This window comes from Miniopterus schreibersii, assembly GCF_964146895.1.
Source record: "Miniopterus schreibersii genome assembly, chromosome: 4".
Taxonomy (NCBI): domain Eukaryota; kingdom Metazoa; phylum Chordata; class Mammalia; order Chiroptera; family Miniopteridae; genus Miniopterus; species Miniopterus schreibersii.
Genome location: NC_138105.1, coordinates 86,716,233 through 86,743,340, shown reverse-complemented (window position 1 = coordinate 86,743,340; position 27,108 = coordinate 86,716,233). Strand labels below are relative to the sequence as shown.

The 27,108-nt window shown below is 41.3% G+C and overlaps 1 protein-coding gene across 1 annotated transcript in view; it reads right to left on the bottom strand.

Moving 5' to 3' along the window:
- ITK (IL2 inducible T cell kinase) overlaps positions 1 to 15,547 on the bottom strand; it is a 46,403-nt gene extending 30,856 nt beyond the window's left edge. Inside the window, exons 1-2 of the mRNA XM_081136326.1 lie at positions 15,248 to 15,547; positions 93 to 197 (exon numbers count right to left, since the gene is read on the bottom strand). Coding sequence (XP_080992452.1) covers positions 93 to 197; positions 15,248 to 15,394 — 252 coding nt within the window. The 5' untranslated portion in view covers positions 15,395 to 15,547. The remainder of the gene's footprint in view (positions 1 to 92; positions 198 to 15,247) is intronic.
- Positions 15,548 to 27,108: the final 11,561 nt, after the last annotated feature.

The following is a 27,108-nucleotide window of genomic DNA, read 5'->3' as shown; positions in this document are numbered from 1 at the left end:
AAAGTCATCCTCACCTTCTCTTACAATGACTGAGGACTTCAGCCGTCATATAAGGTATGAGGAACTAGTGCCCTAGGGCATGATAGACTTACCTGAAAAGGATACTTATAGTGGCAGGGGATGCTAATGTCACTTTTCACAATCTCGACACATTTGATTCTGGAGAGTTCAATGGAGCCCTTCAACGTGCGCTTTTTCTGTGGGAAGAAAATGCATATCCCATTTAAAAAGAGAGGAAATAATATTATTGTCCAGGTTGCTTCCAGAAATCCATTACTAGGTAAGATACATTAGTTTTGTAAAACAACCCCCTAAATATCCAGAATCCACTTCTTGGCCCTCAATGACTGAGGACACTCTGAGCAGACTCCTAGGAGAACATGCTCTTTGAATAGTCTTCTTGATGGGGTGATGATTTCCACTCATTGAGCCATGGCTTCCTATGTCCCAGGGATCTTGTGAGAAACAGCAGCATTTGTAGAACTTGAACCTGGGATGGGTAGTGTAGTCTACAGGAAACCAGCCAGACATGTGCCAGTTTTCTCTGCTTTGGGCCTATCCATAGCCTTATAAACTCAGTAATTGAGCTCAGGCCTGACCTGGATGGTGATGTATACCTTTAGTGGCACCTTTCTTTCCTACATCTGGCCTCTCTGGGTTGCTTAGTTGTCCACAGTCCCACAATGACAGCCTTGTAGCAAGTTCCTGACTCTGGTCTATAACTATTCCTTCACCACACCCCCATCAAATCTTATGGTCCCCATGTTTCATTCATTTGGAGGCTTTTTAGATTGTATTTCCTTGATAACTAATTCACAGGTGGTCTTCATGATTTATAATGATGTACATGTTACCCATTTCTAAGGGTCCTTGTTCTTGTCTTTGGAGAGTGGATCCCAGGGGATGTTACCCAATAGGACTGATTCTATTTGTGGACTATCAGGCTCCATGGAAGGCCAGTTAGGGAAAAGCTTTTAGAGATCAAAGCCTTTCACAGGTGCCTAGAATTAACCTTCCATTGAGAATAGAGTTTAATTCATCTGTGGAACCAGCTGCAAAACACTTCATTACACCGAATCCCTCAGAAAGAGACAGCAAATGGTGGTGAATTAGGAAAAAGGTCAGAAAGGACTACGTTTAAAGTTGAGCTCTGCCTCTAACTAGCGCCGTGACCTTGGGCAATTCACCTAACCTCCCTGGACTTCAATTTCTACATCTGGTAAGTGAGGACAATAAGGCCTACTTTTGAGGGTTGAGTAGAAAACAAAATGGGAAATGTAATTATGTTGTTCATAATAGATGCCTTCAATAAAGGGTACCCTCTCAACGAAAGAGGTTAAGGAGGTCCTATGGCAAGAGAGTTGTGGCATATTAGTGCACTTGGTTGGCATTCAGGGAGCCATGACATCATCAAATTCTCCAGAAGTGAGATCAGTTTTACCTCTTATTTTTTGATACTCAGATTGGTTGCTGGCCTGTGCTTTAGTAGCACAGAACTGAGATTTTTTAAAAAAGTTGAGATGTGAGAAGTACCTCCTATCAAATACAGGGAAGCTTCCTGGTATTTTCTTTTTAAAATTTTCTTTCTAAAATCTACTTTATTCATTTTTTAAAGTACAAAAATCTATCCATGGTCACTGCAAGAAATAAAACAATATGGAAGTCTATAAAGTAAATATTATAGCGTGTTATTATCCTACCCTTCTCCACAACCCTGAGGCAGTCAAGGTTAACCATCTGGAATGCATTTGTCTTTCCCACACACATTTATAGGACATATGCAAACAAAAATGAGCATCTGCTCCACACAGTGGTCTACAACCACACTGTAATCTAGCGATGTATGAAGAGGTCAATCTCCCCTTAAAAGTCTCTGAAAACGTGCCCTTTGGACTCAAACCACCTTTTCACTTAGGGTCTTCCACAGCTAGAAATATATGCCCTGATCCTGCCCATAATCACAGTCTTTGGAATGTTTAATCTATTTTTTAAAAACAGAAGAGCACAAGGAAGCAGCCTTCTCAACAGCCATCTGCCACTATGGGTAAACAACAAGTCTAAGCTTTGAGGTTATCTTGTTTTTTTGGGTTATTTCCTTAGCACCACGCGCAGCGAAACGCAACAAAAGGCTCATGGCGGTAATATGACGACTCCATTTGCAGACATATTTGTCCTTGGGACCCACTAAATCCCGTGCTCCCTGAGAATAGAGACCGGTCTCAATCATATTTAAGGCTAATGCATTTAGCCATTCAGGAAATATTTACTGTGGGCCAGCTGTGAGCTGGGTACTGTTCTGAGGGCAGGAAATAGGCAAACACAGTAGAGTTTCTCATGCCGCTCACAGTCTAGTTGGGAAGGTGGGCGATATCAACAAGAGCTCTAAAGATAGTAGAACAGGCTGATGTGATCAACCTGTGGTCAGAGCAGGCCTCTGTAGAGGGAGGGCATTGGAGAAAAGATCAGAAAGTTGAAAAAGGAGTCAGACGTGACAAGGTCCGGGAGAGTGAGCCTCCTGGGGAGAGTGAGAAGCGAGAGCAAAAGCCCTGGGGTAGGAAAGTTCTGGATAAGTGTTGGTTGTTAGTAGACGGAGATTATCCTAACTAGGGTATAAAGTGGAAGTAAATAGTAACTGGAGTCATGAATAGGTATAAAAATTCTGTATGAAATTCTAAAGCAACACTGTTTGGTGGGAACCTAATATGAGCCAAATATGTACTTAAAATTTTCCAGTAGGCACTAAAAAAGGCAAAAATAAGTAAAATTAATTTTAAGAATACATTTCATTTAACCCATATATCTAAAATATTATCACCTCCACATGTAATCACCATAAAAATTAATAAGGTATATTACTTTTTTATGCTAAGTCTTGGAAATCATGTATTTTATGACACATCTCAACTTGGACTCATCACATTTCAAGCGCTCAGTAGCCATGCATGGCTGGTGTCTACTTTATTGGACAGTGTAGCTTCAAGATTTCTAAGAGTGACTTCTCCTCTAAACTGAGACGATCTCCTTTGATTTCTTAATACTCGTCGATTTCAAACATGGATGTTAAGAGACATTTGTGCCTTCACCATCTGTCAGGTGAGCCTGCTACCAGGCTTGCCCTTCTGTTGGATGGGTTTGATGTTCCACTGTCAGAACTCACCTTGATTCCCAAATGAGTGCTCTGGGTCCCCCCTCACAATCCATCCTTCTTGGTCACTCTCTCCTAAGGCCCTCAGGCCATTCTTCTTGGGCCTTACAAGATCTGATGCGTGGTAAACAACAGTCCTGCTGTACCTTTCCCCAGCTGGGCCCTGCGGAGCAGCCGGTCAGTGAGCTAAACATAGCTCCTTCTCTGGGAAACGGTGATTGCCTATAATCATCCAAACAACTGTGCTATTTCTGAAAAATGCCTGGGTAAACCTTCCAAGGAAACCACACAAAAGCCACCAGAAAGACAGAGACACCAAGAAAATATGCCTTCGTTCTTCCTTGCTATTCTGTCTGCATCGCTCGGGGTGAAAGTCACAGACTCACTTGGCCTTGTCTCCTTTAATGGCCATGTTCAAAGCTGTCCTCACATTCCGAAGCTTCACCCGGGACATCTGACATGTGTCCAACACAATCCAACAGGAAGCGATGACCATATATTTGTACAAAGGCAAGCTTGTGGGAGTGGCTTTGATATCTCTTTTCTCTTTACATTAATTTTTGTGTAAAATAGAATTTTGGATTGTGACTTACAAAGAGAAGGCAGGAAAAAGAAAAAGAAAATAAAAGACGATAATGTTTTTGAGCACATCCTATACTTCAGGCATTCAATGTGCCATCTTTTTAAATCACAATTCCCATTTGACAGGCAAGTAAGTTGAGGTTCAGAGGGGCCGAGTCTCTTTGGAAGTGGAAGAGTAGCACACATGCTCAACTGTGACTCCAGAACCTTAACCACTAGGCTTCATGGCTTCGTACTTGCCCTGACTCTCCACAGGAGACTTTCATTCCCCAATCCCAATACTGAACAGCCGATCTTGTGACTGATTTCTCCAAGTCATGAGCCAACAGAGATTTATTTCTGCCCATTTGCTTATGTAGATTTCAAAGGGGGAGTTTTTCCCCTCGATCCTCAGCATAATAGCTCCCCTTTGCTCCATAACATTGGTTCCCTGGCTGCGCAGCTAGTCCAGTAGATACATTAGTGAGAAGTTATGTGTCTGATACCCATGAAAGAGGGCATCTCTACCCTTCTTAAAAACAGTGGAATTTGCACGGCCAGAGTGGCTCAGCAGTTGAGTATCAACCTATGAACCAGGAGGTCACGGTTTGACTTCTGGTCAGGGCACATGCCCGGTTGTGGCCTAGATCCCCAGTAGGGAGTATGCAGGAAGCAGCCAATCAATGACTCTCATCACTGATGTTTCTCTCTCTACCTCTCCTTTCCTCTCTTTGAAATCAGTAAAGACATATTTAAAAACAAAAAACACAGTGGAATTTGAGCTTTCTGCCCTGGTGAGGCAGAGTGGGACAGAACAGAACTTTCAGGTCAGGGAGGCCCACATCCACCTGACCAGCTGAGCACCCTGAGACAAGTGTCCTAACTTCTCAGTTGCTTTGTGTTGTTTTTTTAATGGGAATAATAACAGTTCTTGAATCATGGGTTACTTTAGAGGAATTAAAAGAATGACTTAAATCTACTAGCAAAATAAAATCATTCAAATAATAAATCAATCATTCAAGTGTTCCTTTCCTTTCCTTTCTTTCTCCAAATGCTGCCCATAAAACATGACTGTGTTCTCCTGGCTTTAGGTGCCCACGTTTCTTTAGGGATTTCTTTTTCGGGCAAATGTGTAACCAGGAACCACCATTTGGGAAGATAGCATTAATTTTTAACTGGCAGTACTGGTGATTTTGACATTCCAAAGTCATTTGTTTACCAATTATTTGTAAAAACAGAGCAAAACGATGAAAGGGGCCTGTTTCCTTCCTGGTCTTCTTGACTTTGTCATAATGTGAAGACTTTAGCTTTCTGCTTCCTCGCCCACTCTCCTATCTAAACCTTCCTCAAATAGTCATTCCCCAAAGGCTTAACTTACTGACAGCTTAATGCTTAGCTTGTTTCAGAGGAGTTTGGATTAGGACAGGTATTAGTGGACTTAAGCCAAGAGGAAACTTTGATAATGGAATTTCTGGCATCAGCGGAGAGAATATTTTTCAAAGGGGGAGTGATGCATTTAAGACTTTACTGGATCGCACTATAAATGTAGCCACATGCTGCCTTTATCAGAGTTCCTTTAAGATTAGGAAATATTTCTGATGATGTGGGTGTTTTTTTTTTGTAATCCTCACCTGAGGATATGTTTACTCATTTTAGAGAGAGGAAGACAAAAGCACTGATGTGATAGAGAAAGATTGATTGGTTGCTTCCCATACATGCCCCGGCTGGGGATCAAACACACAACGTAGGTATGTGCCCTGACCAGGAATCGAACCCGCAACCTTTTGGTGCATGGGATGGTGCTCCACCCAACTGAGCCACATGGCTGGGTGCTGCTGATGATTTTAATAAGCATTTTGAATATTTTGCTCATTGCCTCTTCTGGGGTGTAGCATCGCCATTGTACCAATCTGAAACCCCACAATGGCACAATTGAAATGAAAACTGATGTCAAGAGAGATGAAGCTTAAGTGACTGATTTGGGGGTTGCTTGCCACACTCCTAGCAGAATGCAGAGAATCAGTTCTAAAATTAGTTTTACAGGTCTTTCTGGATTCTAGTTTCATCCCTTCTGCAAAACGTGCCAGAGGCAATCCGCGAATTCGGTCCCGGTCTCCTAACTCACTCAGCCTCCTGTCTTTCATGACAAAGGGAACCCGTGCACTGCAGGGGAGAAAAGCAGAGATTCAGAAGCGGGAAAAGCCAGGGTTTGAATCCCTATGACAGGTAACATGGAGCAAGTTGTCTCAGTTCTCTGAGCTTAGTGATCTTAGTTATTCTCAGTTCTTTTAATTTTTCAGGAGTAGGGGACGCTGACAGCAGCAGCTCAGGGTTGTCATGACCCAATGTACAGGAAGGCACCTAACACGTTGCTTGATACCCAATAAAGATGTGATTATTATTATCTCTATTGCAAAAGTAGCATCTTCTAAAACGCAACTACAATTTGTAATTAGCTGTTTCTGGTTCCTTCCCTCCCCACCCATCTTCGCCTGAACCTGCATCCCCTAAACTTTGAAGTCCTGGTGAGATCTGGAACTAGGGTAGCTGATTCTGGGGCTCCTGGACTGACTTAAAGCCAGGAAATTATTAAGATCCATCCCACACCTGCCTTCTTTTCTTTCCTATTTTCCACAAGACCTTTTAGTCATAGAAAAACCAGAGTCAACTGGCTTTCCTTACCCCAGCTTTTCACACTGTGGTTATGGTGTGTGGAAAACACTCTAGCTTCCCTTAAAGTCTGCCGTCTTGTCAGTAGTAGTGCCCTGACCACCCAAAAGAAAAAAGCGAGGATTTTACCAAACAAAAAAACAAAGAAAGAAAGAAAGAAAAGGACTGTACTGTCCTACAGCATCCAGAGGGCAATTTGTGATCCTCTGTTGAAATGATGAATGTATCAGTCTCACAAGAAACCATTAAGAGCAGATACTAATGTCAGGGACCCCGAGGCTTGGGAGTAGAAGGTAGAAAGGGAGCTTTTCTTGTCACCTCATATCCTTCTGTACTGTTTCACTCTTTTACCACAAACATGTATTTCTTTGATCGTATTTAAAAACAGCTAACTAAAATGTATAAATACATTTCCTTTATAAGATTTATTCTATGGAAACAATTGTTTAAAATATATAAAGAAGTAGAAAAAAGATGTTCATAATGGCATTATTTATTACACTAAAAAACCTAGAGAAACTTAAATGTCCATCAAAGACCAATGGTTAAATTAGTTATGATCCGCCCATTCTGCCTCTGCTCTGTAGCTACAATATTGGTGTATGTGGAGGGACAAACCTATCTATCTATCTATCTATCTATCTATCTATCTATCTATCTATCTATCTATATCTATCATCTATCTATCATCTATCTATCATCTATCTATCTATCTATCTATCTATCATCTATCTATCTATCATCTATCATCTATCTATCATCTATCTATCATCTATCATCTATCTATCTATCATGTAAAAGCAGGTATAGAGCAATAGATGAAGCATCATCTCACTTTTGGAAAAAAATAATTAAATATATATTAGTTTATGCAAAACTTGAAGAAATAATACAAGAAGAAACACTACTAAGACTGGCTCTCCCTTCTGGGTGGCAGTATGGTAAACTTTTGCAACGTAAGTGATATATTTCTATAATATCTGAAGTTTTTACAGTGTGCATATAAGTTTACTAAGCAGAAAAGTTAAAATAACGTTTTAAAGCATTCAGAAATTTTCCAAACACCAAACTGTAATACAAATTGGGCAGATGACAAGGGGAGAAAGGTCGGGAGTACACATCAAATTCTGGGTGTGCAAAGTGATGCAGCTCTGTGCTTATAACCTAATGACCTCTTTGGCAGCAAGCAGCAGCCAGGCAACACCTGTCACCTGCTCTTCTGTATCCACGGAGGTTCAAGTTCATGACAGGCCCTCTCATGTTCTTCTTGAGTGAGAGCATTTTTCTTCATAGATTCAAATGAAGCAACTCTGTATGCTTTTATGTGGGTATATTTATGTTAGAAGTGAAGCAATAATTCAGGAATAAGTTCCAAGCCTCATTCATATTTGATAAAGATATTAGTGAGCCTGGCCTTTTAAAAGCATGTTTGTTTAAACGTGCTTACAAAAGTGGGCAGAGAGAAAAGGACTTCTGCAGAAACTAAGAGCAAGAACTAAATGCTACATGCCAGTAAAAAGCACATCATCAAGGTGTATTGCACAGTCTGTATCTCAGTGTCTCTGGTCTGTGGATGCTCTTTTGAAGCCCTCCTTCTTTTTAGAATAGTAATGGGAGATTTTTAATGAGTTTGAAAGAGTACATTTTTGCATGTACTTTTGAGGCACTGAAGAGTTGGTAGCTGAAAAATGTAAATTAATAACAATTTCATTGCATTTCAAGAAATAACTTCTTGCACAGAGGTGGTGTTCAATTAATATTTGTTAATTGGTTGATTGAGAGAACAGTGGGTAAGACCAAGTGTGCTGCAGAAAGTGTTATTTGTAGGGCTAAGGCAAAACTCTTAATATAAATGGCAAGGTAACCATGTTTAGCTAATCTCTATCTCTATTTGTGACTTCATGATATCATTGGAGAGAGATATAATCACACAGTTTTCACTTTTTTGAGCTGAAAGTGTCTTTAGAAATCATCCCATCAATAATTAACCTCAAGATAAAATGACGTTGTAAATTGGCTCTTATCTTATCATTTCTACTATTCACTTTACACTCTGAGGAGACTGAGGTCATAGAAATGGAAGGTGCCTTGGTGATTATTGCAGGTCAAGGGTCAGGCCAAGAGGGTAAGATCCTGGTGTTCTCACTTCAAACAGAGCCTTTCCACTTCTGTATTTTTCATGTGTGGGAATGGAAATAGCATGTATAATTTTGTACTGAGAGGGGATTCCATGCCTTAGGAAGTTTGAAAACCACTGATCTAGTCCAATCCCTTGATATTATTGACAAGAAAACTCAATCCCAGGTAGAATAAGGAACTGACCAGAGTCATCCAGGTTAATTAGCACCAGGCCTTCATCCTACTAAACTGCCCGGTTGTTGCTTCCTCTCCTCATTGCACTTTGTTAGAATTACAGCGTGTCTGAGACTTTCTTTAGGTCCTATCTAAAATTAGAGCTGACCTCTATGGGGCAGTCCAAAATTGCTTGTTTGATAACTTCCTGTACTTCATTTGCTTCTTAATGAAGACACTTGATAACCTAATCCAAAGAGCTCATTCAGGTAAACCTTCCAGATCCCCTAAGAAGATCAAGTAGGAAAACTGATGTTTTGCAGAGGAGGTGGCTTTTGGGCACCCCTTAAATCCTACTATATAAACTACAAGTGCTGGTGAGGGTGTGGAGAAAAGGGCACCCTAGTACACTATTGGTGGGAATGCAGACTGGTGCAGCCACTACGGAAAACAGTATGGAGTTCCCTCAAAAAATTGAAAATTGAACTGCCATTTGACTCAGTGATCCTACTTCTAGGAATATATCCTAAGAAACCCGAAACGCCAATCAGAAAGAACTTATGCACCCCTATGTTCATAGCAGCACAATTTACAACAGCTAAGATCTGGGAACAGCCCAAGTGCCCATCAGTAGATGAGTAGATAAAAAAGCTGTGGTACATCTACACCATGGAATACTATGCAGCTGTAAAAAAAGAAAGGATCTCCTACCCTTTGGGAAAGCATGAATGGACCTGGAGAATATTATACTAAGGGAAATAAGCCAGTCAGAGAAAGATAAATATCACATGGTCTCACTTATATGTGGAATATAATAAACAAAATATACTGATGAACAAAATAGATCCAGAGACACAGAAGCATGGAACAGACTGAGGGATCTCAGAGGAAAGGCAGGGGTGGGGGAGTGGGTGGGGAGAGATTAATCAAAGAACTTACATGCTTATATGCACAACCTATGGACACAGACATTGGTATGGGGAAGGCCTGGGGGTGGAGTGGATACAGGGTGGAGGGGATCAATGGGAGAAAGAAAGGGACATCTGTAGTCTTTCAACAATAAAGATAAATTTTTAAAAAATCCTACTATGTAGGTGGTGGGTTCATCTACACATATATAGACCGACTTTAAATTAAATCATCTTACCCATGTATAAATTATTACATATTTCTCCTCTTTCTTAACCATAATATTGAAAACCTATAAAAACAGTGTACTTGACAACTACCACAACAATGGATTCCTTTGTTTTTATTAGTTCTGGTAAATTTGGTGGCCCCGTGCGTTGCTTCAGTCTCTTTGGAAGAAGATGTAGCAACAAATGATAGAGGCCATGAGTGTTCTTGTCCTACGGTCCTGTGATCCCATGTGCGGTACTCTGTTTTAAGGAGACTGTCCTGTTCTAGGTATACTATTGTTTGTCAGTGTTTTCACTGACTACCTGGAAACAGCCTGAAATAAACGTCAACTGATAGACGACAGATAAGTTCATGGATGAGCATCTCTCTGAAATGAACCAGCTCAGCTGTTAAAGTTGATGTCTTCAGACAGAAGAGTTATGGGGACCATTTTGCGCGTCACTTTTTAATTCACTTTTTTAAACAATATACGAAGGCTTGCTGCTCTGTCTTTTGAGGCCAGTCGACGTGGATTTAACCTGATTCTAACTTGCTTTCAGTCCTTGCTGCTGTAGACTGCCTGAGCTCAGTGTTGGTCTTGAGGCAGCTTAGCTACCAGGCACTTTTCCACCAAAATGTGGAGTAGAATGATTCTGGACCAGATACCCCCGGGGAGAGGGGTGCCGTAGGACAGTTAAGACAAAATAACCGATGGGCAACTCAGAGTTACCCATAGCGTACTACACAATAGATCAGAAAAAGTCATCGATCTAGACCACCTGGCGCCTCACTCGGCTTCCTGGCCTCTGCTCTGGCCCCTTGTATGATCTGCTGTCCCCACGCGTCAGAGACAGATTCCTTCTCTGACCACCCTTCCTCCCAACCAGCCCCGCTGCTGCTTAGCTTTCCCACCGAACCTACCACAGTCTACCTGCCCCATGTATTTATACTTGCGCAGCCTCTGCTAGCACGTGCTCTTACGAGGGCAGATACCTTGCCTCGATTGTTAACCACTATAATCCTAGCATCTCACAGTGAGCCCAGCATTTAGTAGGTGCTCAAGAAAGGCTTGCTGAACAAATGAATAAATCTAAACAGACCAAAACAGAAACATTTCCTTGATATAGTGCTAGGTAAAACTAACTAAATAAATAAAAATAAAAAAGCTTTGGCACCATATATGTAACTTTGTTGGAGGGGGGTTTTAACAAGTAGGTATAAATTTATATTTATAAATTTACAAATATTAAAATATAGTGAGAAACCTGTTTATAAATAACTTTAGATTGATGGGGATTATATGGCAACGTAAGACTTGGGATCAGGTTCTTATTCTATTAACATACTGACAACTTTTACTGAATTTCAAGCATACATTTGATCTAAAAGGCTCTGTTCTCTACTCTTGTCACTGAGCCTGGTTCTGTTAGGCGTCATTTGTGTAGCTCTAACCTCTCCAGTTGTGTCTATACCTCATACCTCTCCTCCGTCCTTTCTTCCCTCCCTCCCCCCTTTACTTCCTTCCACAAGTAATTAATGAGTGAGTAATACGTGTCAGGCAGTGTCCTAGACATTGGTGGTGCCATCTTTAGCAAATTGGGTACCAGCCCACATAAAGCTTATTATGTAACAGAGGGTGGGGGGTGACAATAGCACAATAATCATATTAATAAGTGGGTAACACCCTGACCGGTGTGGCTCAGTGGTTAGAAAGTCAGCCTGCACACTGGAGGGTCTTGGGTTCGATTCCTGATCAAAGGCACATACCTGGGTTGCAGGTGCGCTCTCCAGCCCTGGGCGGGGTGAGGCTCTGGTTGGAGTGCGTGCAGGAGGCAACCAATAGATGTGTCTCTCTCATATCGATGTTTATCTTCTCCCTCTCCCCTTTCCCCACCTCCCTTCTGCCCTCTAAAAAAATCAATGGAAAAAAAATATCCTCGGGTGAGGATTAACAAAATAATAATAATAATAATAACAATAATAAGTGTGTAACTACAATTGGCATGTGCTCTGAAGAAAGGGAATGTATTGCTATGGCAGAGCTTAACAAAGGGAGATGACCTAGTCTAGGGAAATCAAAGAAGGTGTCCCCAAGCAAGTGACATTTAAAGTGGAGGCCTTAAAGTTGAAGAAAATCTTGTGTGGTTGGAGCCCAGAAAGATAGGAGAAGGAGGGACATGAGATGAGACAGAGGAAACCGTGTTAGAGATTCTGAGGTCCACTTTCAGGGCAAAGGAGAGAACTGCTGAAGGGACAAGTCAGCTACTGATGAGGGCCATTGAGACATGATCACCGTCACCATGTCAAATGTTCACACTGGCTACTGTGTGGAGAACGGAGTGTGGGGGAGGTCGAGTGGGTGCAAGGAGACAGTTAGGAGGTGGCAGCAGTCTCAAGTAAGAGATGGTGGTGGCTTTCACTAAGAAAGTGACTATGAAATGGGGAGAAGTGGACAGATTCTAGAGGAACTTAGGAGACAAAGCTTATCAAGGCTCTCATGTCTTTGTGGGCACACAGTAGGGCCCTCTGAAGTGAATGAAGACAAGACTGTATTCTGGAGTCCATGTGGAAATGGTAGCTCTCATAACATATTTCATTGCAGAAGAACCATATGGCATGGGTTGCTGATTCCTAGGATTGCCCTTACTTAGAGGATTTTAGAGTAAGAAGGCATTGCACACTTTGTAATAACCCAGTGGAGCCCCCAGTTACCTACTAATGGTAACAACTGCTAATAGTAGTAAGCTCCATTAATCAAGGCTCTAGAGACATATGGTATCTCAGGAAAGTTATTTAAATTCTCTTTGCCTCAGTTTCCTGATCTGTAAACTGGGGTAATAATGGTTACTAATTTACAGGGTGATTATAAGGATTAGATGAAATAATCCACATTTAGCACAGTGACTGACACATGGTAAGTGCTCAGTAAATATTAGTTACTATTATTATTAAAATTATGGTGACCTCCATCTCATTAAAAGAAAACCAGATCAAGAGGGACTATTTAATCATTTAAAAACATGTAAATCGCTTTCTAGAGGGTCATAGAGCATTAAGCAACTTACATAAAGACACACAGCTCTTAAGTGGTGAGCTGGTCTTTGACATGAATCTGTCTAACCACAGAAGATGAAAAGGGGGCCATCTCCCCACCTGCCATTTTAATTTTGGATGGACACATGTTACAAGAGCTGGTTCTGCTACTAGATCAGACTGTAGGCTAAAGGGAAAAGTCAGCCCAGCCAGGTGTGGCTCAGCGATTGAGCATCAACCTATGATCCAGGAGATCATGGTTCGATTTCCGGTCAGGGCACATGCCCGGGTTGTGGGCTCCATCCCCAGTGTGGGGCATGTGCGAGGCGACCGATCAATGGCTTTCTCATCATTGATGTTTCTATCTCCCTTTCCCTCTCCCTTCCTCTCTCTCTGAAATCAATAAAATGATATATTTTTTAAAAAATTAAAAATAAATAAATAAATAATAAATAAATAAATAAAGGGGAGAATCCATGAGGAGTGGTGAGGCCTATCCAGACAGTGATTAGAATGGTGATCTTGATGGTCCATCCCATCCCACGTAAATGGTAATGGCTTCCATGTCATAGTGAGCACAGTACGCTCGATTCCTAAGGTGCAGAGTCATGAAAACAGGGAAACCTTTCCAGTTCTCCCAAGGGCCTTTCAGAGATTGAGATAGTACTATTATAGTGCCAAGCTTATAACATACCTTTCTCATGAAATTCTCCACATCACTTGAGGTAGGTAATATTGGGGCTCTTTACAAACAGGGAACAGAGGCTTAAAGAAGTTAAATATTTTGCCCACATCAAGAAAGTGATAGAGGCAGGATTTGAATCCAGCTCCACTTGGCTGCACTGACCTCACCAAGCTGTGATGTTTGTTTCCATCTATGCTGCTCCTTCAAGCCCACACTTACTCAAAATACCTGGGGCCCTCTCTTTTACTCCTGCAAAGGATCTGATATAAGTCATGTGCAACTAAGCATTTTGCTCAGTCAGTGCTTACTTCTCTAGAGATTATTTGTATTTAACTGCCTGTGATGTGCTGAAAATGGCTTGTACTGGCTCATGAGAGCTGACTGTTAAATTTTCAGAAACCTCATGAGCCAGTAGATATCACATTAGTGGTTTGAAATTGGCCGTGATGGAAGTAGTTAAACCAGAGAAAGTGGAAAACACTGTGAAACAGAGCTCCCCAATATTCTACTGTCACTGCCACTACAATGACTGTTAATATTTCCCAACATACCACCAGGCCCTAATCTTTTACTGTCTTCTGTTTGAAAATGTCAGGCATCAGGGACCGCTTAGTAAAAGAAATGGGCAAGCGCAGAGGAGTGTCTGGGATCATGCCTGCCGGGGAGCTGCCACCTACCACCTCTCTGCTTCTTCCTGGCCCACTGCTCCGGCAGGAGGAAGGAGCTTCCCGGCCTTGCTGAAAACATTTGCACATCTCAACACGGGAAACAGACACCCAAACTAAATCCAGGTTAAAATAAAAGGCTAAACCGACAATGTGATGACAATAGGCATGGATATTTAAAGTTAGAAAAAACCATACTTGATTAGCAGAACTACAGAATTTGTTCCTGAATAGGTAGGACTATTTTTCTTAGTATATCATAAATTAGTGCTGAGCTTATAACATACTGCAATTTGCTAAAGATGGCAAACTACATAATTTTGATAATTCATGTTCTTATCGTTATTGGCGTTATGGAGTATAAAAATGTTTTTAGATATATAAAAAGACTTAGCTAAGCAGCTCTAATCTTCTGGAAAAGAACCGGTGGTCTGTACTGCTTAACGCTTTGTACATGATAACCCTAGTCTCCTGAAAAGTTTTTAAGGGATATATGGTTAATCATTGTGTCTTGCAAATTTAGACAATCAAGTGCCCAGAGAATGTTATTCCAAAATATCAGGTGAGTGATGACCATTGAGACAAATAGAATTCATAAAAGTGTTGACACTGAACCCATCACTTAACCATTCCAAGTACTAATTTCACCTAGTATACACTAAGGCAATGGAGCAAGATCATCACTCAGGTCCCAATGAATGCTAATATTTTATTAATCTATGTCCCATAAAATGTAATATACTTCCAATGAAGTTTAAATGCTATCCAAGCATAACATTTGCCACATGAAATATTAGAATTTAAACATTAAACTCAAACTTGAAAGGGAAAAAAAAGCCAATGAATATTAAATTTACCCTTGTATAGTTTTTAGAGCTAAAATCACCTAATACAACTACCTCATCTCTAGACTTTTCTCCACATTCTTTTCTGGTTACTATTAGTGTACTTTTTAGGTTGTTTTAACAAGCATGTCTGTGTCACCTTATTTTATTCCATGTTTATCTTCATGATTTAGCCTGGTCTGAATAGAAAATACTGTTTTAAAAAAGGCATAAAAACAAAGTTCTCACATACCCCATGACGGTCCTCAAAGTACGCCAGGCTGGTTTTGGTTAAAACAAAGAAGCGGACTTTAAAGTTCGAGGGAGAAGTTCTTCTCTTTTGTTGGGATTTCTTGATGAGCTGTTCTTCTAGGAGGACAGAGTTGTTCGAGTTGTTCATGATCCAGCTCTTGAAAATGATGCACCGTGGGCATCAGCCCTCAGCACAACCAGAGAAAACAGCTTCAGGGCAAGGAATGGGATGGGGAGGCAGTTGATCTTGAGAGAGTCGTTCAGAGGCAACTTGCCTCCAACGTTATCTTTCTATCTATGTTCAGTCAACATCGCTGAGCCTCTCCTCTGATGTCAAAGGCCATAACCACATCCTTTCAAAACTCACCAAACTAAGAGGCATATGTAAAACACACACACACACACACACACACACACACACAAACTCATCCTCTTTGCTGTATGGTTTGAAAATGTTATTTGAAAAACTTTAGACTCAGTGATATAAAGGATTAGAGTTTAATCTTTATAGTTCCTGGTTTAGCCCATTCAACAGTTAGGGCATGTAGCACAAGGGGTAGGAACATGGGATCTGAAGCCAACGGGCCTAGCTGGTGTATTAGTTTCCTGTTGCTGCTATAACAAATTATCACAAACTCAGTGATGAACAAATTTATTATTTTACCATTCTGTAGTTCAGAAGTCTAAAATGGGTCTCGCCGGGCTAAAATCAAGATGTCAGCAGGGTTGGGATCCTCTCTGGAGGATCTCTAGGGTAGAATCTGTCTCCTTGCCCTTTCCAGCTTTTAGGACCACCTGCGTTCCTTGGTTTGTGGCCATCTTCCTCTGTTGTGAAAGCCAACAATGAACAGCAGGTCAAGTTCTCTCATCTCACACAACTGTAAGCCCTTCTTCTGCCTCCCTCTTCCATACTTAAGGACCCTTGAGATCACCTCGGGACTGCCTGAATAATCTAAAATAAGCCCCCTATTTTAAGGTCAGTTATTAGCAACATTCATTCCATTTTATATCTTAATTCCCCCATTGCCGTGTAACCTAACATAGTCACAGGCCCCTGGGACTGAGACCGGAGTGTCTGTAAGGGAGCCATTCTTCTGCCTACCACAGCTCGAATTCTGGCTCCACCACCTAACTAGCTGTGAGACTGGGCAATTACTCAGGAGCCCGGAGCCTCACTTTTCTCCTCTGGAAAAGGGAATAGCAGTGCCCCTCCACAAGGTGCTGCAGAGCTGCTCTCGGGCTCCCTTGCCGGTCTCATCCCACACCTCGCTCATGTGCTCTCACTCCAACCCTCACGCAAGCTCCTTATGATGCTTTGAACATCGGCTCATTTTGCCTGAAAACATCTTCTCTCCCTACTTTGTCTGGTTAATGCTAAATTATACTGCAAGTCTCAGCCTACATGTCACTTCCTCAGAGAAGTCTTCCTAGCTTTCCCAAGTGAAATCCACCGACTATACTCAGATGGCACCTTATATGTTTCTCTTCATACCACTTGTGACAGTTGCAATGATACATCTTGGAGGGTAATTTTTGGATTAATGTCTGTCCCCCCCACTAGTCTAGAAGGTCTGTGACGGCCAAGCGTATGCATGGTTTCGCTCATCAGTATATACTCAGCAACCATCACAGTGCCTAGAACATAAAAAGGATGTTTAAGAAAAATGTGTTGAGTGAATTATCACCAAACTGAGTGGGACAATTAAAGGAGACGAGAAGCATAAAACACTTAAGAAAAATATATTGAAGTTTATTATTTAAAAAATTTTAAATAAAAGCCCATGGACATCTCTCTATGTTACAGGTAGATAATTGCTTTTCTATCCCAAAATTTAATGGAAAAACAGAAAACAAGTAAATTTTTCAGAATGGCATAATAAACAGAGCATGCATGGGCCCTGAAGATAGACAAATGTATGTTGGAATCCCGGTTCTGCCACTTACTAAGCTGATTATATCTGAGTGAGCTACTTACCTTCTCTGAGCCTTAGTTTCCTTGTGAGGCTTCTTTTGAGAACTGAATCCTATAAACTCTGTGAATGGCGAATGCTATGTATCTTGCCTTAGAATTAGTACATATTTGAAGTACGTACATGAGTCCTAATTCTAGCATGAATAGGCAAGAAATCTCAGTGTAGCCAGAGGTGGCACATACTGGACAGAGATAAGTGATGAAACAAGACAATCACGATCGCTGTATCCGAGTGCAATTATCTAAAATTCATTTCAAAATGTAAATGACCAGATTACAGCTTAACATCTATTGGCTGCCACAGCTAATCAAGGCACTCAGGGTGGTGGGAGAGGGGACACTTTAAATGATCCCTCCTCCCCCATTCTGAGGTTTGAAGACACATTCCCAAAAGAGGTAGTATTTGGGGGGACTTCTGAAATAGGCTTGAAATAGCGATTGCTATTTTCTACAAGCATCTACTCCCCCCTTCTTCCAGGTAACTTAAGTGACTCCTTAAAGGTCACCTGGACCTCTGGCCAGCCAGAATGAAGATTACATCTGTCAGTCATGTAACTGGTTCCTGGCTAATGGAACAGAGCCAAAATGGTGAGTGAGCGTGGCTTCCAAGAGATGTCCCTAAGGGCCATCATACCACTTTCATTCTCTTCTCCGTTCCTCTTGCTGACTGGAATGTGGATATGCTGATTGGAGCCGGAGTAGCTGTATTATACCATGAGCTAGAAATTACACGTTGCGGGCAGTGACACATAAGATAGAGGGAGCCTGGGGTCCTGATGACGTTGGGTCCTCCATGCCAGCCCTGGGGGCTTTTTTGTTTTACTTTGTTTTAACATAAAGAGAAATAAAATTCTATTTTCTTCTTCTTTTTTTTTTAAATATATCTTTATTGATTTCAGAGAGAGGAAGGGAGAGAGAGAGAAAGACAGGAACATCAATCATGAGAGAATCATTGATCGGCTGCCTTCTGCACACCGCCGACTGGGGATCGAGCCTGCAACCCAGGCATGTGCCCTGACCGGGAATCGAACCCTGATCGCCTGGATCCTAGGTCGATGCTCAACCGCTGAGCCATCCCCGGCTGGGCATAAAATTCTATTTTCTAAGCCTTTGTTATTTTGAAGTTCTGTAATAAACAGCAAACCTAATTCTAATGAATACCGTGCTATATTCCAAACTAGACTGTACGTTCCTTTGAGAAGGCTAGATTTATACCTGGCCTGTTCAGGCTGAAAGACTGACAGACTTCACAAAGTATCTTATGCAGAAAAGCAAAATGTCATCAGTAGGTTTTGTGATAGGAAGTCTCCATGGAGTGCAGTCATAAGTAATTTCATTCCCTCTCTCATAGCACCTTCAACCCCATTCACTGGGATTTGTCTCGGTCTTCACCTAAGCCTTAAAGTCCCAATATTTTGTCTATTACTTTCAGGAGAACATACATGAAGATAAATAATCCCTTTGCTTTGTTTTAAAAAGTTCATTTCACAGGAGCCATGTTCAAGAAGCTCCTATTCATCAAAGATGGGAGAATTTGGGCATCAAAAAGTACAATAATGGCAATGAACTAAAGAACAGCCAAAGTGTTAAAATCATGAGTTCATGAGATATTTGAAGAAAAATCCCAACCCATCGATCACTTTTGGAAGACGCTGGTGAACGAATTTATTATTCTGAAAACTGGGAAACAAAGAAAAAGAATTAAACTATATTTCTGTTTTTCCTAAGGAACATGATCTCAGTTTAGAAATGAAATATTTAGTAAGGGAAAGTCCTTTAGAGAAGAATCCCAGTTACTACTTGAAGAAGTGATAGAATATCACCACTTTGCGATCTTGATCCTAAGGACATAATGGATCCAGGCAACTGTCATCAATGACTGCTAAAATCATTATGTGAAAAGCCAGTAGGGAAATTTACAATTTACATATTAGACTGACAACACCACCACACACTGATCAATTTTAACATCACAAAAAGAGACACAACTAGACACTCTGTTTCCTGCTGTGATGCAATAAGAAGCACACAAAACAGCCTAAGCAGAGGTCTTGCAAAAAAAAAAAATCAAACATGAATCTCATCAGAGCTCTAGATCTATACCCAAGTTTGCAGAAAATACAGGAGCTAGAGGAACATGACAGATGCATGGGGATGCAATTGGATAAGCCCCAAACACACAAAACGTTAAAGACAAATGACCAGTGTCTGTAACAAACAGGCCAGAGGGAGAACCGACAGACGAAAAGAGACTTTAAGAGGCATGTCAAGCATGCGATAATTTTGTTTGGATGTAGATGCAAACAAATTAATTGTATAAAGACATTATGAGACAATTAAGAAATCAGAACACTGCATATTTGGTGAATAATTAATCATCATTATTTATTAATCAAAATTTAATTGTTACTAATTTTGGAAGGCATGGTAATGGCACTGTTGTGATAAAGGAGTCCTTATTTTGCACAGAAATATACTGAAATAACTATATGTTTTTAAATATATCTTTATTGATTTCAGAGAGAGGAAAGGAGAGGGAGAGAGAGAGAAACATCAATGATGAGAGTCATTGATCGGTCACCTCCTGCACGCCCCCTGCTGGGCATGTGCCCTGACTGGGAATTGAGCTGTGATCTCCTGGATCCTAGGTTGATGCTCAACCGCTGAGCCATGCAAGCCAGGCTGAAATAACTATTAATAAAGCAATAAAATGTCTGAGATTTGCTTTGCTATAATCCAGTGGAGGGGGAGAAATAGGAGGGGAAGAGATAAAAACTGTTTGGCGATGAGTTGACAATTGAAGTTGAGTGATGGGTAGGTGGGATTACTTTATTCTATTCTTTTTACATTGCTGTATGTTTGAAATTTTCCATAATGAAAAGAGGGAAAAGGGCCTGTTCAATTAATTCAGTGTAAAAATCAAAACTCCAAACACACATTCACTTTAATACTTTTCCCTCAAGCTAAGTATGGTCTGTTTCGGGCTTTGAAGCATGTTGCCTTGTCCACTGCGTCTTAACTCCCCTCCCTTTGCCACACCCCACCGGGGCTCCCAACCTACCCCTTCAGGCTCAGGTGTGGGGAGGGAGAAGGGAAAAAGGCACAGCACTCAGCGGGCGACAGCTGTAACCTGGGGTGATGCCCTCTGAATGTGGTAGATATACCCTGAGGCTTTTTCTTTCATGGGAAAGTTTTGCTGTTGGCATTATTTTCATAGGTCCCTGACAGTAATGTGGAAGATGCCACTCTGACTGGCCGATGAACCTCACTCTCAGCTCTTGGGGCTTCTGCTGGTCCACCTCCAGGGTGCCTCCTGCTCCCACAAACTCTGTTGGGATCCCTTTGCCCTTCTGGGTTATCCTCTTGGATGAATTTTCCTTGAAAATGAGCTGCACACCATGGAAAATGAGTAGAGCCATTTCCTCCCATGGCTCTACTTGAAGACTCAGGCATCCTTCCCCTGCCATTAATGGATGTACCTCTTGCCCTTTGACACCCAATAAGCAGCTCTTCCACAAGCCTTCACCATTACATTTCTCCAAATGGGATTTCGACACCAGTCCTGTGTCCCCTAAACTCTATGAGACTATGCCAAACTCTTAAAGTTTCTGTCACTTGGCTTCTGGTGGATGCAAGCAACCGCTCTCCTTTACCCTGGGCGGGTTGTGAGAGAACATGCATAGTGCACCCAAATCTCTCTCTCGAGTTTTCAAACCCTTGTGTTCTAAAGGCTGCAGGTGGGTGAACACTGCCACTGGCGGAACCTGTTTTACCTCTTATTGTGTCAAGCATGGATAACACAGTGCTCCGTCTTAGGACAGGAAGGTACTTGATTCCTTTAATTGCATTATTTTAGGCCTTTGCCCAAAACTGAGTCGGTAAAGCCTCATTTAATATTCTATAACAGTCTATAATTTTTTAATGAAAAAAAATCCCACACAACTTGACGTGGCTCTACTAGGTACAGATACTTATATAATGACATCACAAATTTTGGTTTTCACTTCTTAGCGCTGTGTTGGCTTCATGCTTAGGCAGGCTTGCCTCTATGGCAGCAAAATAGGCGGACATTTTACCAGTAGAATTGGATTCCTTTTTCCTAATAGTTCCAGAAAAAAATCTCAGTACTGTGAATCATTGCCCTGGCTTGGATGACATGCACACATGTACCTCAACCATTATAGCCAAGGCAATGGAATATTTTGTTTTCCATCTCTAGGTCTGCACCCTGTCTGGGATCTGGGGGTGGGATGCAGTCAGCCCTACCCAACCCTATAGACTGAGGTGGTTCTCCAAAGTGTTGCCACTAGAGAAAGAGGAAGGGATGTTGGCTCATCAATAAATGATCTCACCCCTACACTGACCTAAAGTCCAGCTTCTGGATCATTTACTTCCCTCCACCTGTATAGAGATTTTCATCTTCATTTTTAACCTTAATGTTAACTGTTTTATTATTTTTGTGCCTATTTCATTGCAAGCTTGGATGGGGAACTCAAAAAGTTAAATCTTTTTTAGCTTTAGCTATATAGTTAATAGGCTTGGTAATTAATGCACATTAATTAGTGCACGTAGAAAGCTATTGTTCCTCGGACTGGAATGTATGACCGGGCCTGCCCTGACTTCAGGAGACCCTCAAGCAATTGGACCTTTGTGCCGCAGGAGGACTACAAGTGACCAAGATGGTATCTGAGCCACTGTGCTGCAGGGAGAGAACGTCAGCCGCTCATGATGCAGATAAAGGATCACTGGTCAGCAGATGAAGGGATGCTCGGAAAATCACCAGACTGCAGCTTTTATCTGATTAACCTACTTTCTCCTGAACTCCAAACCCCTTGCCTACTTTCTCCTCAATTCCAAACCCTTTACCTACACTATTCTTCTCCTTATAAAAAGGGCTGGCTTGCGATGAGATGGAAGGCGGTCTTTTTGGGGCACATAACCGGCCGTCTTCTCAGCTCGCTGGCCACCTGAATGAAGCGCCCATCAAGATTCAATGTGTGTCTCCACTTACTGGGCCTGGGGGGGATGGGCAACACCAATGCCGACTTGTCTGGTTTCAGCTCTTCAGGACAACATCAAAGAAATCAACATATAAACTGAGGGGGGACATCGCATGGCTTAGAAACAGCAAAATCGGAACCTGGGAGAGGGCACCAGTCCTGAGACTGCTGAGCAGGGGAGTCCGGGCTCCCAGTTGGCCTAGCTAGAGCTGAGCAGAACAGAAACAAGGAGGGAGCAGAAAGAGAGTGGGAGGGGAGGAGAGGCCCCGCTGGCTGGATCAGCAAGTTGGGAAATACAATGATTTCGATCACCTGTCTGGTTTCTTTTATGTATACCAGCCCATTTATTTTTCTTTCTTTCCTTTTTCAGCCCATTTTCTTTTTCAACTCAAGGCAGAAGCAAAGTGATTTGCATAATTGGCCCTCAGGGGAAGAGTCTAGGTGACTGTGGTCTCTTTCTGACAGCCAAAGGTAAGGCAGAAATCAGGCCGGCTTCCTGAAGTCCTAGGTGCCCATGACTAACCGCAGCTCATCCTACGCCATCACCATCTCAGCTTAGCAGCATCAACATAAAAGCACCGTGGATTGTATTTTGGGCCAGGGGGTTTACCCAGCACATACACGTTGTGTACAGTATGGAAATCTCCCCACCCTCACATCCTGCCTCACTCACAGTGCCCTCTCAGGGGGGCATATTCATTGAATAGGCTATTTATAGCTGTCTGCTTGCCTTGCTTTTCAAAATAATAGATGGAGGAACAAAAATGATTGACTTGAAACTTCTTCCCATGATAAATACATAGACTTGGGCCATCTGTAGTCTTGCCTGTCTACATAGACTCAGTACATCCTACACAGTGTTTTCACTCTGCATCTCTTCAATCTTAGGCCAATTTAAATTGCAAAGGAAACCATCCTCAGAATTGTGGGTTTGATAGTTTTTCTTCTCACAGAACAATTATTGTCGGTTTAAATATTGTGATGAATGTTATTAGGCACACCATTCATTCACCTTGTTCAGTGTTCGTCCATCGTGTATTTAACCCCGTCTTGCCCTGGTCTATCTCTTCTCTGTGTTCTCCTGCTGGACTGTAAGCTTTCTGGATTGAAAGTCATGGCTTATACACACTTCAATCTATTCCTTGGTAGGGAAAAAAATGACCCAAAACTTGTAAATTAAAAAACTGCAAAGCAGGAAACATGTACTTCCAATGCCATATTAAAGCTTGTTTAACATGCCTGCCCAAGGATTATTTAATTATGTAAGAGAAGAAAGTAACAATGAGATCGGATCAATAAATTGAGACTGAAGTACTGTTATCTATTATTTTTAACAGCTTTATTGAGATCCATTTCACATACCATAAATTTATCCATTACAAGCATACAGTTCAGTGGTTTTTAGTATGTTCACAGAGTTGTGTACCTATCACAGTGTAGTTTTAGAACATTTTTAGCACCTCAAGAAAGCTAATATTGATTAAAGCCTTAGACTCTGTGAAATTCTGTAATAACTTATAGATTTTTGTTTAGTAGGTAGTAGAAAAGATAATCCCAAAAGTTATACTTTTATTGCTCTGTAGACATTTAACAAGTTTTTAAAAAAAATCTAGCCTGGCAATGTTTGTCCAACGTTCTTTCTCCAATGCCAATGCATATTTCTAATTCCCTTTTCAGCCAGCTTTACCATCCTGCTGGTTCCCTTATTGATGAATTAATTAAATCTTTGACGTGTTTTCATTCTATATTTGTATAAGAGTTAGGTTTACAAATATTTGAAACTTACCTTTTGACAACCTGAATACTCTCAACACAATGATGGGCACATAGTGGGCAATCAATAAATGTATCTTGGTAAATTGACCGCTTTTTTTTAAAAAAAAAGATGTGTCAGAATTTAAACTTTGGGAGAAGAGAAGAAAATTTTGAAAGGTCTTAAAGAAAAAAATCAGAAAATTAATTCTGAATAACATTTTGTATTTGGGTTCTCAAATTCTAAAATTTGATGCCAGAGAGAGCTAAATTTGAAAGTTATTGTTTACATTTATTTTCTATCTCAATGCTTAAATCAATGAATATTCTAAGAATATAATTTTACTGGCATACCATTTTTATAAATATATAAACTAAAACTATTATTTATTTTTGTGTAATATATGCAATGGTACAAAATCTAAAAAGTATAAAAGGGAATGCCTTGGAAAGCATTTCTCTCAGCCAAACGTCGCCCCAAGGTTGCTACTGTTACCAGTTTCTAGTGCATCCTTTCACGCATACACATACACAAACACACACATAATTTAAAATTTTTTATTAAAAAATATATGGCATACCCTATATGCTGTTTTGCAACTTGCTTTTTTTTACTTACTAATATTAATTAAAAATTATTCAACATCAGCATCCATAATAGTTGCCTCAATCAGAACAGGTCTAGTAGCTGATCACTTCTAACTACTTTCACTGCTACTATACACGTCTCACTGTCATCATTCCTTGCAGGGGCCACTCAATCTCTACTTCTGTCCCCCTTGTTCCTCCACAATTTCCTTTCATCACAGTGGCCCAAATGATCCTCTCTCTATATAGGTCCCATCATCTCCCATTTTGAGCAAAGCGAAAGACCTCATGATCTGCTCTCCTGTCATCACCACAGTTGCCTCTTGGCCTCACCTCCAGCCACCTTCCCTCACTTCACTCTTGTCAATGTAGCCCCCCGGTGTTCATCTAACACACCAGGCATGCTCCCACCTCCAAATCTTGGTGCTTTCTATCCCCTTTGACTGAGAAACTACTTCCCCAGGCATGTGCATGGCTTCCTCCCTGAACTCCTTCAGGCCTTTGCTCAAAGGTCACTTCTCACTGAGCCTTCCTTGACTGCCACCTCTAGCTCCCCATCCCCTGCACATGCCCCCACTTATCTTTCTCCATGGTGCTTATCAGCTTTGGACCTACTATATAGTTTACTCATTTATTGTCTAGATACAAGTTCCACGACAGCAAGGATATTTGTCTCTTTCTGTCCATTGGTGTAGTCCTAGCGCCAAGGACAGGGCCTGTCATAAAGTAATCACTTAATATTAATTAAATGAATAGATGAATTCATGCTGCATGGCACTTGTATACTTGTGTCTTATTTGTGTGACCTAGCCTGGTGTAGTTTCACTATTTCCATAGTTTGGTGACTTGCATATGCTTCTGTTCTCTTGTGGCCTTGAGGAAGTTGCTTAACTTCTCTGGGCCTTGATTTCTCCCCCCGTGAAACAAGGAGAGTAGCTGTACCTACATTTTACAGGGCTGCTGTGAGCATTACAATTTTTCTAAATGTAAAGTGGGCAGCACCATGCCTTATTTATACTAAGTTCTCCATAATATGATTGGTTTCTCTCATTATTAATTGTTCATCAGAAATGGACTTATGAGAAGAATACATGAGCAAGTGTATTACAGAAAAACCTCACCTCTTCTTCTTAAACCTAATAGTGTTAACTTTGAGTGATTATGTCCTTACAATAGAATAGATGCCACTTGGTTCTTTTTTTGGAGAAGTCATTTAACATCTTTAGTAAAAGCATTTTGGTGCCTCAGAGGTAGAGACTATCTTTGCATTTCCATTTTTCTGGCTGGTCCTGAAAATAGTACTTGCTCAATACATTTTGTTGAATAAACAAGTGAAAGAATGAATCTCAATGGGCACAAGCAAGTTCATATTTATTGAAAAGGTGCAGCATACTTGGTACTGCAGTAGGCTCTAGGGATATAGAAAAGAGCATTTGAGGGTTGGAGTTTATTTCAAGACCTTTACAGAGTAATCACTGAGTTTGGGGGCTGTCTTTCATCTCAGAGGTAGTTTTCTAACTGAGGGAGGGGAATTTTGGATTTATCACCTTGTGCAAAGTAAAAAAAAAAAAAACAGCTCCAGAAAGACGTCTTTGCCATAATTTCTCTGAAGAGCTTTTCAGAGAAACCAAACATCAGTGGTTTATCTGGTAGACATCAAGAGTGAAACAGCAGGCATGCCAGTGTGGGAAATCCTATGGTGATTCAAGACTTCTCTGAGTTCCTGTGGTTCCCAGTAAGTCCCCACGCATATGGCTAACTGCAAACAATTCTATATTTAAAGAAAAGTGAGAACCTAATGGTGAGCCATGCAGCTGGAGGCAAAGAAAAATCCCTGACCTGAGTCCTGGGATAGAATCCAGCTCTGCATTCTGACCATGAGCAAGGTAATTCTGAGCTTTGGTCCCTAACCACAAAATTATGGTTTTAAAAATTAGCCTCCTTCAAATGAGGAAATGGGTGAGGAAGTCTCCACACCCTGGGAACCACGGTAGAAATGGGACTCTAGCTCTGATAGGTAGCAGAAGCCCCTTCGGACCACTCATTCAACAACTTCATTCACCTTCTGAGTGCCTGCCAGCATTGCGCCGCTCATGGGGCACATGGAGAGCAACAGTTGCCAGCACACAACCCACTTCCATGATTTTATCCCCAGCAAAAGCAAAAGATATATTTGCAGGAAGATGACCATTGCAGGGATATCTGTAACAACAACAACAAAACTGGAAACAACCTGGATATTTACAAAAGCGGGATGATTTCATCAATTATGCATCCCTGCATTTTGTTTAGAAAGAATATCCAACCTACCCCCACCTACACCCTGGCAGGGTCAGCCTGTCGCCCTGGGAGGCGGTGGTTTGTTTGGGGGAGGCTTGGTGACCCTTCACCAAGGGGGTGGCTGCTTGGAGGCTGGACAAAGGGGTGTGTAATAGTGACAGGTCACAAAGGACTATAAGGGTAAATGCAGTGGTGCAAGGAGATTTAGGCAGAACCCTGCAGGGAGATGGGCAGTGGACTTCACTCCCTCTCCCTCGGAGACTCAGTTTT